This window comes from Prinia subflava, chromosome 1 (genome assembly GCF_021018805.1).
Source record: "Prinia subflava isolate CZ2003 ecotype Zambia chromosome 1, Cam_Psub_1.2, whole genome shotgun sequence".
In the NCBI taxonomy this organism is placed as follows: domain Eukaryota; kingdom Metazoa; phylum Chordata; class Aves; order Passeriformes; family Cisticolidae; genus Prinia; species Prinia subflava.
Window position 1 is genome coordinate 110364177 of NC_086247.1, and position 12603 is coordinate 110376779.

Here is a 12603-nt window from a genome sequence, read left to right on the forward strand (position 1 = left end):
CTAGACTAATTACACACGCAAGTTTAAAGTGTTACATTTCCCATATTGGAAAAACATGCAGCAAAACAGTATGTGCAAGTTATGCAAAGTTATGTAAAGAACAACCTAAATTTTAGTTTTCTCTTTATTCTGCTCTGAAACACACTTACTTCACATTCTCCATCCACTTTTGACAGTGAGCAGCAACTACCTGCAGTACCTCTTTACAGATGACTTCCTTGGCACCACTTTTAAAGAGTTAAAAGCTTAACCTTTGCTCTCCATCATCATTATATCCTTAAGCCTTGAACAATTAACTCCACTTTTTTGGTCCTGTATTTGTTTTGTAAATAATGTTCTATAAAGCACTGTTCCTGTCCATAGTGTTTGAGGCTGAACCAGTTTCTTTTCCCTGCAGTTACCTCAACTGCAAATAAGAATCACGCTGCTGTTCTCAGTATCAAGTTGGTTTAAGAGTTCAGTGTTTCAGAAGTGACCAGTTACTCCTTTTATAAATCACTAGAGAAGGTTTTGGCCCACAGATGCTCACCTCGGTAGGACTGACCACAGCAAGTTTCCTTGCAATGTAGGGTGTCAGCATTCCAGCCAAGCTTTTCCTGATGGTTGGGTTTTCAGGGGTAGCTTGTTCGTCAGAAAGATACCCTCCAAGGCGACTCAAGGCCAGCAGACTCAGCTTAGCAAGGCTATTTGCTACCTCCTGAAAAATACAGAGACAATTTGAGAAAACCTAGAGCTTTCTTCTGAGAGCAAAAATTTACTTTTTTACTGTTTGCTATAGATTAAAAGTGTCTTGCATGAAGTCCATTAGAAACCATGGGTTTTCACAGCTTTAACAGTTGAACACTTTAAAAAACAACAACAAAAAACCAAACTCAAATAATATTCATCACTATACAAAAATCCCCTTCCAAAACTCTCTTTTAATGTTACTCTTCATGCAACTCAATGATTGTAACAAATATTTGAATACACTTGGTCTCTTAGTAAGAGATGGCAAACCACAGCCACTGGTTGTTGAAAGCACCTTGGCAACATTACCTGGTGGTTTGAATCTTCACTTTTCTGAATCCCGCTCTCCTCCAGAGTATAGTCATAGTTGAAGAGGTAACCCAGTAAGTACCACAGAACTCCAGCTTGGAACAAATGTGTTTGTAGCCAGTAATCTAAGGCAAAGGAACTAACACACTCTACTCCTAAAGCAGCTACTCGTGGTATGGTCTGAGGGGAGAAAAAAAGAAGTTTGCCTTAATACCTGTAACCAAAGAATGCCAACTGGTTTCCATATCAAAGATTTAAAAGCCAAAACTTGCTAATTCTGCAGTACTATCTAAGCAGCCCAGAGATGAAACCTGAAGCGGACATAATTTCTGCAGCTGAAGTACTTGGTAACCAACAACGTGGCTAATTAGTCAGTATCTTTCAAAGGGAAGAGTATGTGAACAGTTATTTCATATGATTAGAAACAAGCATTGATGATCTGCTGGAAAAACAATGCAAAACTGCAGTGGAGATTCTCAGGTGAGTTTTTATGGCAATATACGCGTCCTGCAGGGTCTAAAGAACACACAAGCATATACTGGTCAATAGTCAATTACTAGAATCTAGTTTTAATCTTCTGTTTTTACACACCCACATGAAAAGTTCAAGACAAGCTTTTGTTTCTTAATTCAGACAAAATTAAGGATTTTTATAACAAGGCAAGTTCAAAAGAGCTAAATGGCAAGAGAACTTCTTGAATACCATTCCCAGAGTTTATGCTGACTTTAGAGTCTATCTGCTTATGCAAGGTCTAGTTGTAGTACTTTTATCTGCTGATTTGGTACAGTAAGTGAAGCTGCTTGATGTGTCAGTTAAAAGGCAAAAGTAGCTGAATCTTTCGAGTGGCTGCAGTTTAAGTCTACAGTTTAAATGGATTCTAACATAAGAGTTGCAACAAGGCAGTTGAGTACTGTGTCTCACAATCTGCAGGGATCTTACAGAAGGGTTTGACCAGTCACAGCAAAAATGAGGAAAGGCTAAGGGAATTGGGTTTATTCAGCCTGGAAAAGAGAAGGCTTCAAGGTGACCTAACTGTGGCCCTCATGTACCTGAGGGGAGCCTGCACAAAAGAAGGAGAGGGACTATTTACAACTGTATGGAGTGACAGGACAAGGGGAAAAGGCCTCAAACAGAGAGATTTAGATCAGGTATTAGGAAGTACTCTTTACTGTGAGGGTGGTGAGGCACTGAAACAGTTTGCCCAGAGACACTGGATGCCCCATCACTGCAAGTCTTCAAGACCCCCCAGGCTGGATGTGGGTCTAGGCAACCCAGTCTAGAGAAAGTTGTCCCTGCCCATGGCAGGGGGTTTGGAATTAGATGAACTTAAGGTCTCTTCCAACACAAACCATCCTATGATTCAATGACTGTGTTATCTGCCCTAAAAGCAGAATATCCCCCTAAACATTTAACAGTTAAACACCCATTTGGACAAAGAAAAGGAGCACTCACCTTGCCATAATACAGTAGTCTACAGAGATCCTTAATTATGTTAGGCATTTCTGTAATCTTCTCTCTGCATTCCTCAAACTGAGCTGCCACACTGTAACACTTACTTATGTATCCACATACCTACAAAACACAGTATTTTATTTGTGGCAAGTGGAGGAAAAATGCATGTTTACAATTCTATTTTTAATGTATACAATACTAGATCAATGTTTTTACTATATATAAACACACATTTGTGCTTATTATCATATTATGCATATACATACACCATGCAGTCTTCTGAGAAGACAATACACATGAAATACACTTACAGCTGCTGCTTTAAGCTCACCTGTACAGACATGTCATCTGGCTTGCTAGAACGAGTCAAGACTGCTACACAACGATTAAATGCTTCTTGCAATACCTGTGAGGATTGGATGATGCACAAGTTCAGTCACAACAAAAGGAGGTAAAAGCATGCAAAGCCAAAGCATTAGCTGGTAAAGTAATTTTTGATGGCTGAAGGGAAACACTTGACAAAAAATCTGCTGCTGGCATAAATGGTTTGTAGTGCAAAATTCCTTGCGAGTGCTAGTAACAACCTTTGATGCTTTAAGAGCAGACAGTCTTCTCACATGTGAGCTAATAACTCAGTAAGAGTGCAGATGACACTAAGTTGTGTGGGAGTGTGGATCTGCTGGAGGGCAGGAAGGCTCTGCAGAGGCATCTGGACAGGCTGGACCAGTGGGCCAAGGCCAACTGTATGAGGTTCAACAAGGTCAAGTGATGGGTCTGGAACTCGGGTCACAACAGCCCCATGTAGTACTACAGGGCAGAGTGGCTGGAAAGCTGCTGGGCAGAAAAGGACCTGGGGGTGCTGCTCAGCAGCCACTGAACACGAGCCAGGGTGAGCCCAGGAGGCCAAGAAGGGCAATGACATCCTGGCCTGGGTCAGCAACAGTGTGTCCAGCAGGGCCAGGGCAGTGATTGTCCCCCTCTACTCAGCACTGGTGAGGCTGCACCTGTATTCATTTTTCTGCCCCTCTCTACAAGAAATACATTGAGGTGCTGGACCGTGTCCAGAGAAGGGCAACAGAGCTGGGGAAGGGTCTGGAGTACAAATCTGATAAGGAGCTGCTGAGGCAGTAGGGACTGTTTAGCCTTGAGAAAACAAGGCTCAGGAGAGACCTTATCACTCTCTAGAAGCACCTGAAAGGAGGCTGCAGCAAGGTTGGTGTTGGTCTCTTCTCCTAAGAAACAAGAGACACAACAAGAGGAAATGTTTAATTTTGTACCAGGGAAGGTTTAGATTGGATATTAGGAGCAATTTCTTCACTGAAAGGGTGGTCAAGCACTAGAACAGGCTGCCAAGGGAAGTGGCTGAGGTGCCGTCCCTGAAGGTATTTAAAAAGGCATGATTTAGTGGGACTTGTCAGTGTTGGGATTAATAGTTGGACTCAATGATCTTCAACATCTTTTCCAATCTAGATGGTTCTAATATTGTAGTATGTACAGTGAAAAGGCCTTCTGCTCAAGTGACTTGTTCACATTTATCTATTCTTTCACATAAAAATTGCAGCAGTTCTGTAAAGGAGTAGAGAAACTTCATATGTAGCTTGCTTAACCAGTTCAACAGACAAGCCTAGGTCCAGAAAAGGGTATACTCTGCAAGATGTTTCTCCTACTGTATCCAGAATATCTGAGATGTTAAGAATAACAGGTGTCTCAAGACCAAAAGTGATTCTCAATTACATCTGATTTCCCAGGCATCGAGGATCTAAGATTTCTAGATATGGAAGAGTTAGACCAAAAGCACGCATTTCACCACATTTCTTTACATTTACCTCAATTCCACTTTCTCTCCTCAGTTCTTCTGCATTTAATGCTGAACAACTGACAGTATGAAAAGCAAGTTCTGTAGCAGCAGGCAACAGTGGAGATTCTTTGGAAAACAGAAGGTCATCTGATGTTTCAATGGTAATGGTCTTGATCAACATAGGATAGCCTGCATACTTGTAAGGTTTCAAATCTGAAAGAGGAAAAAATGTCCAAATTTACATATATGCAGAGTCTAAGCAATTTACACCACCAAAAAATTATTGGGGGGAGATATATCAGATATATAAGGACTATGGAAGGAAGCCAACACCTCGGGAATCTGGAACAAGACTGAGCAGTCCACACAATCTTAACTCCTCATCACATGGAACTGTTCATGCTAGAAGCTAACACAGCTTCACAGAGAGAATTCATTTAAGATCAGAAAGGCTGATTCTCCAGCTCAGTAAGCCCCTAAGCTCAGAGCCTTCCCAACGATGCTTGTCTCTCTCCAGAGGGACCAGCCTAGGACTGTAGCTGGAGCCAAGTGTGAGGGTGTTCTAGCTATCCCTCTTTCCCAACTGAGCAATGACATAGGTTGTGTTGCAGCACACTCACCCAAGGACTCTAACACTGGTCAGCATTTCTGCACGAATAGCTCATTTTTAATAGCCAGAGGAGTGTAATCTCATGTATAATCAGCATCTGGGTGATTGAGTACTAGCGAGGATTTTTCTGCATAGATGGAATTATCCGTACAGAGGAAGATTCAAACTGATTAGTATTGGAGCAGAGCACTTCAAAGAGCTAGTCATGCTGTTTTCAATTAAGTTTTACTACATATTAATTTATTTGAAGAAGTCCTATTTTGAAGCTGTACACCACAGCTACATAATGCTGTGGCAAGTCAGAAACCACATCAACAGAGCACAGACTCAGGAAGAGAGGAGATTAAAGCTGACTGAAATGACCACTAAAGAAATGAACATAAAACACCGAGGCAGCATGCTCACCTTCCTTATGCCTGTTGAAGAGGATGCTTTGAGTTTTCAAGATCAAAATTATGTTTTCTGGATCTGGCCCATCTACCACCTTGGCAGACTTTGTGCATAGAAACTCATATGCTTTATTAACTTTTTCAAACATATCCTGCAAATAAGGAGAAACAGCTGTAAGTGATGTTAAGAACCCTCTAAATTACTGGAGCATCAGTTTAAATGGAAGTAAAATAAAGCACTTCAGGTTATTAGTAACAGCACTAGCTTTGTTGCCTCACTGCACTTCAGGAAATACTGTAAACAACACTGGCTCACAGATAAGTTTTCTTTTGTCTCCTGAACTCTGCCCAAGGTAAGAGACTAAGTCAATCATACTATGACAAAAGCAGTAAGTACAGTTGGATTGTGAGAATGGGCAGAGGATGCAGTCAGTCTCTGAAAGGGAACAAATAGCTTGTTTAGGTCCTGTGTAACTCTCTGAACAAGACCATTTCTGAGATGTGAGTCTGATCTGAGTACACCAGTTCACTGTAGAAATCCTACATCATTGATTGATATTAGTTAAACTATTAATCTGTAGCATTAATCTGTATTTTAGCATTCAACTAGGGCATAGCTTTTAAAAGGAAGAAAGACAATTTAGTGTGCATTTCAAAATTCTTAATACATGTATATCCCTGAATATGTCCCCATTTTATTAACACCATAAATTTGTGCTGTACATACCCTGCCTTCTGGATTCTTGTCTGGGTGGTATTTTTGAGCCAGCCTGAAATAAGCTTTCCTGATCTTGCTTTCATCATTTCTACAATAAAACAAGTTCCATCAATTACACTTTAAAACAAAAAACCAAAAACAACCACAGCAAAACGAGTCTGGGGTTCTGACAATAGTACTAACAGTAACTGCAATAGAATGAAAACTACAGAGCTCTCCTATTTCCTTTTTAAAACCTTGCTGCATCATCTTACACTGAATCGGAGGTCATCATCTGGTAACAGTAGGAAGACATTTTAGAGACTGAAAGTATTTTAATACCTCTTGTACCTAATATACTAATGAGAAGGTGCTCAAAGTCTCTCAATGTTTTAAATGAGGAATCTAAATGAGTTACAAGTGTTAAAAGTTAGTATTTCACCATTTGCAGTAAGTGCACTGTTCTTGAAGGATAAACACAAACTGCTGTTGTTTCACTTCTAGAGACCTGAAGTCAGAAACCAGTGGCAAGACAGGATCCAAAAAATTCTAAGGATATAACCACCAAGAAAAAGGGCAATATAGGGGAGGGAGAAGGATGATTACAGAAAAAAAAGCTCCTTTGAACATATTCAAATTCTGCTACATTCTTTGCTCACTATGGTTAAGTTTAAAGCTTGTCCTTCAAAAGAGCAAAGCTCAAAGTGTTCTTTTCCCCGTTTTGAGCGTATCTAAACACTGTAACAACTGTTTTCTCAAACACTGGAATTGTATTTCCAAGCTTTGTTTCTTTTTAGCAAAGCAATCCTCCACTGTGAAAGAAGGTGGTGCTACACGTGATGGAGCTGGTACCACTAACTTGTTCCAAGTACTGAGACGAGGAACTTCAGTTTGTTCAGTGCATGGAGCTTATATAAAAGCAGTTAGACAGCTTTAAATCCTGAAGACAACTTACTGGCCTTGTCCTCTGGGTAGGTTAAGAACTTCATAAGCATCATCTATTGACATGGTGGGTGGCTTCTTCTCCACCTCCTTCTTCCAAGCTTCTAGGGTATCTTTCAACAGTTTAACCTCAAGAATTATAATTTATTAGTGTTTCGTTTATGTTGACACCAGTATACATAATTTTTAATAAAATGATGTTTTATAAATGAATCCTGTATTTTATTCAAGATAAAAGGACCTTGAGATTAAAATGACTATGTAAGAGTCAAATTAGAAGATTGAGAATCACTTAGATAAGATGCAGCTCACATCACGATACTATAAAAACTGCAAAGCTGCCTGAATAAATAAAGCTGCTTAGACAGTGCTAGTCCATAGACTTGTACCAAAAGAACTCCTCAGTTAATGTGCTGACATGTTAGCTTGGTTTCTTCCGCAGGGTGGACAAATAAGAACCCCAAAGTCACGATTTCCATTCCCTCTCTCCGCCCCCAAAATAAGATTCACTGAAACATTCTCTGAAGTTTCTTGGATGTTTGATTTTGCTATTTAAGAAGCAACCACAAGAAGGATACACATATGGGGTTGCTGTGTGGGAAGAACATCATGCTGCTTCAAGATAAAGTAGGGTTTAATGTATTTACTTGTGTATTTACTTAATATTCACAAAATTCATGATAAAGAAGTTACTTGCAACAAACCCAGCATTTGATTTTGTTAATATTTTAGGACTTTTCGTTCACTTTAAGGACTGAAAGATCAGGAACTAAATGAATCCTAAAATACTTCTTACTTACTGGATCTTTAATTGGCCAGTCTGGAAATCTGAGTGTATCACAAAGATGCTTGAGGTAATAAATGTTACAGAAGAGCTCATTTTCCAGTTGGGGATAGTTGATAACTGGGATGGGACAGTATTGGTAGAGGGCTCTTGTATTGCTTTGAAGACGAGGGGTGAAGTCAGCAAGATGAGCAGCAATCTTCTCTATCATCAGACGCCTAAAAGTTAAAAAGTTTAGATTAACACTTGCCCAGCAGTCCTCAACCCTCACTCACTATACAAGCGTGTTCAATATTTTCTTCTGAAAAGGTTTCCCTTACAAGTTTCCCACATTTCAACAGGGATTTAGAATAGTATTCTGTCCTATTCTATTAGAGATTTACTTAAACACCATGACAATTAGTTTATTAAAAACAATTAAAAGTGGTATTTTGCCCTTCTCAACACCTCTCTACTTTCTGGAAGACCCTAATATGTATTGGAATATTAGAGGCATATCACAGACATAGGTGCTGGTAATAAAAAAGTACATATAAATAAGTAAGTATAAAGCACTTCACACACATAGCCAAGTCTCCATTCACAAAAGTAACTTACTCAATGTGTTCAGGAAAATATTCCCCTTCCCCCACTGCCAATGCTGCTCTCCCTTGCCTGGTTATTTTTAGATGAAGCAGAGCACAATGCAGGACATTGCCCTTGTAGAAGGCAAACAAGGAAGCCATGGAATCCAGGTATTTTCAGCTTTAAGAATGTCAAATACCTCTTCAACATAACCTGTAGTTCAGATTTATTTCTCCCTCTGACAGAAAGCAGTTACCTCATTTCATTGCTCCAAATTGCTTCCGGAGTGTCAAATTCTCCAAGGAATATCTCAGAAAACTTTTCTGGTTCATAGTTTTCTAAATAACACACCATTGCTTCAGGAAGAATATGTCCAAGTATACTTCTTTGAACTATATCTTGACTTTTTGTCTACAGAAGAGAACACATGGTCATCTCAAAGGTAATTGAATTCTATCTTGCTAACTAATTTGAGGTCTAAAAACTCTCCCCCTTCTCCCTTACAGTTCTTAAATTCAAGTTAAAACGACTACAAGCAGTCTGCAAAACTATTTGGAAACAGAGGTAGTTACTGTTGCAATCTACTCACTTCTTCAGACTTGAAAGCTTGTTTTGTATGTGTGTATTTCAAAAACCTAGAAGAGAAACAGCAGTTATTTTCTTTTTGTTTGATACTTAGGTACCCTTGAATAGTAAGCAGACCAACATAGTCCAGCTGGCAGATTTACTTTGAGATAAAAGAGTAACTGCAATTGTATGAATTTCTGTACTAAGTTCATTAAATCCTCGGGAACTTCACCAAGCTAAGCACTCCTATGCTATAAATGTTGCCTTATGTTGATCATTTCAGTTTGAAAGTCTTGCTCCTGAAAGGTTGTTTTGTACACACAGAAAGATGCTGATAGAGACACAGACAACATCTGAGCTGTTAGATCATTACTGCAGGGATGAAACAAGATGATTTAGGCTAACTGCTGAGTGTTATTACACCAGTCACCATGGAAGCATGCAACCATTTCCCAATGCATTTCACTGCACATGAGACTTAACGGGAATTGTGGGATAGCTTTTTATGAATTATTGCATTTAGAAGAAAAGTACTGAAATCAAGTGCAAGAGCCACCTGCATGTGCAGTGCATTATCAGGCAGTACTGACTGATTTAACTGTTTTAGGCTTCAATATTAAAAGAGGCTATTAAATCTTTTACACCCTTGCAATAGCTGCCTACTGCCAAAAGCTACATCAGCATATATGTAGCCTGTGTTACTGCTTTTTAGGGCTTGTAATGGTTTATTCTACAAAAAGGCATGCCCAGTTGTACTGCTGGAACTGTATCATCATTTCCTCTCTGGAAGGACCATAAACAATTCACTTTTTAGTGACTGACTAGATCACATGGAGGCAATTCTTCTAGAAGAATATTTTCATGTCGGCTCTAGCAAGCCACGCTCCCTAGAGCATGTAGAGATGTAGAGCAGCAGTCCTGAGCATGACTGGTCAAGAGGTACTTTTGGCTGTTCTTTTTCCTCACCTTGCAATAGGAAGTACATTGGAACCTGTGTACATCATGATGAAGAAGAATACTCCACTCAGATAGAAACGAGGTAACTGAGGGTTGTCTTGCATGACGTGAGACAGCAATACAGCGACTTTTTCCACAAGGATAGGATCAAAAGTCAGTAATAGCTGAAATCAAACACAAGCACTTATATGAGCTGCAAGTAGCGCAAGTTACCTAGCCAAAATTGAAGTTTCAACTAATTATTGGGACAACCCAGAAACTTGCAGGAATTACAGTTAAAGAATACTTCAGCTTAAAAACAGCAAGTGTCAATCAAAGAATATTTGCAGTTGAAAGGGACCTCTGGAGATCAGTTTGTCAAACCCCTCTGCTAAAAGCATGGTCTTCTAGACCTGGTTGATAAAGACCATGTCCAGGTGACTTTTCAGTATCTCCAAGGATGGAAATATTTCTTTATGAGATATTGGCTGAAAAGCATGAAATTTGCAACACCCTATGAAATGAACAACTGCTTGGTCAGAGATCTGCACAATGTTACAATTGTTCTTTGATGTGTTTGCCCCACCTAAAGCATTCACATGGGGAAGATGGTAGAGTAAGTCACTCATTCAGGTACATTTTTAAAGAGATACTTACCTGAGTGATATGAGGAAGGCAAGTACTATCTGACAACAGCCTTTTCACTCTAGGCAGAGGTCTTATAATAGCATTATCTTGATCCCTAAAAATATCAAGCAGTACAGCAGTAAGCACACATGTGCCTTTTCTCTTTCAAGAGAGGATAACTTCATTAAGCATTAGACTATTGAAGCCATATTCTTTGGGTTTTTTTGTTAACTTTGAAGTTTGTTGTTAGACTTGATACGTATGGTTTAGTGTCTTGTATTAAAGCAATTCTGTTTAAGTTAAACAAGGGCCTGTCTATATCATTAGAAAGGCACATAGCTTGTACATTCATTCTTGCAGTCCCTTTCACAATATTAGTATTGTCTCATTTACAAACTCTCTATTTGCCCACAGAATTAATTACTACCATGTAAAAGGCTCTATTAAAAGAGTTCCTTAATGTACGCCTTTCTAAGAAAAGCTTTAAGACAGGATTTACGAATTCATGCATCTGCCAGATAACGTTAACCCCTTCTGCTGAAAATCACTGTTTACCTGCTGGGAAAATAGCCACACATGGTGATGAGCATGTTGAGGACAAGCGTGGCAAGGTCAGTCTCATTCAACACAGGCTGGCCACTGGCAAGCAAGCACCACTTCAGCTGAGGGATGACCTGTAAGGGTCGCCAGCCATCCATACCCTGAGCCCAGCAACGAGTTTTTGAAGTCAGCTTTCCATTGTTCCATAGTTCCTGCATCTATTGCAAGATTAGAGATGAATTTTGTTTATTCAGCATTCAGAGCCACTTTTGCTCCTAAACACTCACACTCATGACAAGCTTTTAACTGCTGTATGGCAGACTATTACAGCTGCATGAAATTTCAATGTGTTTATATCTCTGTCATAGAATCATGAAGTAGAAGGTGTCAGATTATGTTTCAACTAACTGAGGCATGGCGGGGTAGGCAGTTCTACCAAGAAGGCTGTAACTCTTGGTGCCACATCAAGTCTCTTATTTAGTTTTAATCCTTATTTCAAGAGCTGCTTGGAGAACATTCTTTAGCATTTTTTATGGTCCCTCTCGCTGTTTGAAACACACCCAGTCACCAGGACAGAAATCATTTGTCAGGTTGTGAGTCTGAAAGTGACAGGTACCTCTTGAAAGCTGTAAGGACCACTCCTTTCTTTGTCAGCATTGCCAAAGTACCATTCTTTCTCGCTCTCCCTTTTCGCATCTGGTGCTGCCTCAATCACGTTGCTCTAAAAGTTGATGTTTACAAGACAGCTTTAGCTTCAGAGTGCAAATATCACATTTGTACAGGAAATGTGAGAAATACATTGATTTTTTTACGAATTGTCCCTTTTGCAGAGCAACATACGAGTAGTAAGAAACAAAGGCCCCATACCTGCAAAGGGACTGTAGCTCTGCTTGTATGAAGATGTGCCAGAGTAAGAAGATCTACAAGGATTCTGATACCATTTGAATCCATAAGGTCCTTCACATTTCTCTGTTAACAAATGAACTGAGTTACCAAAAGCGTTTTCTAGATAAGCTTTGCTGGAATTAAGCATTGAACAGTTTCATTCAAGTAAGAAGCGACCACAAAAAAAGTCAAATCATTCTCTAAAGTGACTAGAATGTTACAATACGTACACGTTTCCTTCAGCTTTCTCACCAGTAAGTAACAGCTATCACATTCCAGAAAGCTGCATCAAACTGTTGTTGTTCTAAAACTTCCTTAGTACTTGAATTTTTATTCAAGTCAAACCATGAAAGTCTAGTTCAGACTATTTCATACAGTCAAAAGACTGATCAACTGCTGTTACATGTATGTGTCCACCTTACCTTATTGAGGATCAGCTTGTTGAGGAACAGGATCAATCTGTCCCGCTCAAGCCTGTCAGTGCACTGTTGCAGCAGAAAAGAACAAATTAGTATTTCATAGCACAAACTAGAAGTTCCCTTCAAAAGTCAACACAGTTGCAGCTGCAAAGCCCCATATTGTTTTCTCATGTCCAGAAAACCTGCTGACTATTAAGTGTTTAGTTTCATGAACAGCTGATAAAGGTAGTTCTCTGCCACTAAAGAGCAAAGGCCTTGCTGCCCTCCAACACTGTTATTGCCCTGGATCAAACCCACTATTCTGCTAAGTCTACAGGTCTATCCAGGACTATGTTTGGATTCCCAGTAAACCAGT

At 39.6% G+C, this 12603-nt stretch overlaps 1 protein-coding gene across 2 annotated transcripts in view; it reads right to left on the reverse strand.

The window, feature by feature from the left end:
* DNAJC13 (DnaJ heat shock protein family (Hsp40) member C13) overlaps nucleotides 1–12603 on the reverse strand; it is a 56811-nt gene that overhangs the window by 13347 nt on the left and 30861 nt on the right. For both annotated transcript variants that reach the window (XM_063407737.1, XM_063407728.1), the window contains 17 exons: nucleotides 12252–12314; nucleotides 11812–11913; nucleotides 11561–11665; nucleotides 10960–11162; nucleotides 10435–10519; nucleotides 9808–9962; nucleotides 8864–8909; nucleotides 8531–8685; nucleotides 7727–7928; nucleotides 6940–7055; nucleotides 6015–6093; nucleotides 5304–5439; nucleotides 4317–4501; nucleotides 2822–2896; nucleotides 2491–2610; nucleotides 1039–1218; nucleotides 530–697 (listed from right to left, as the gene is read on the reverse strand). In XM_063407737.1, coding sequence (XP_063263807.1) covers nucleotides 530–697; nucleotides 1039–1218; nucleotides 2491–2610; nucleotides 2822–2896; nucleotides 4317–4501; nucleotides 5304–5439; nucleotides 6015–6093; nucleotides 6940–7055; nucleotides 7727–7928; nucleotides 8531–8685; nucleotides 8864–8909; nucleotides 9808–9962; nucleotides 10435–10519; nucleotides 10960–11162; nucleotides 11561–11665; nucleotides 11812–11913; nucleotides 12252–12314 — 2175 coding nt within the window. The remainder of the gene's footprint in view (nucleotides 1–529; nucleotides 698–1038; nucleotides 1219–2490; nucleotides 2611–2821; nucleotides 2897–4316; nucleotides 4502–5303; nucleotides 5440–6014; nucleotides 6094–6939; nucleotides 7056–7726; nucleotides 7929–8530; nucleotides 8686–8863; nucleotides 8910–9807; nucleotides 9963–10434; nucleotides 10520–10959; nucleotides 11163–11560; nucleotides 11666–11811; nucleotides 11914–12251; nucleotides 12315–12603) is intronic.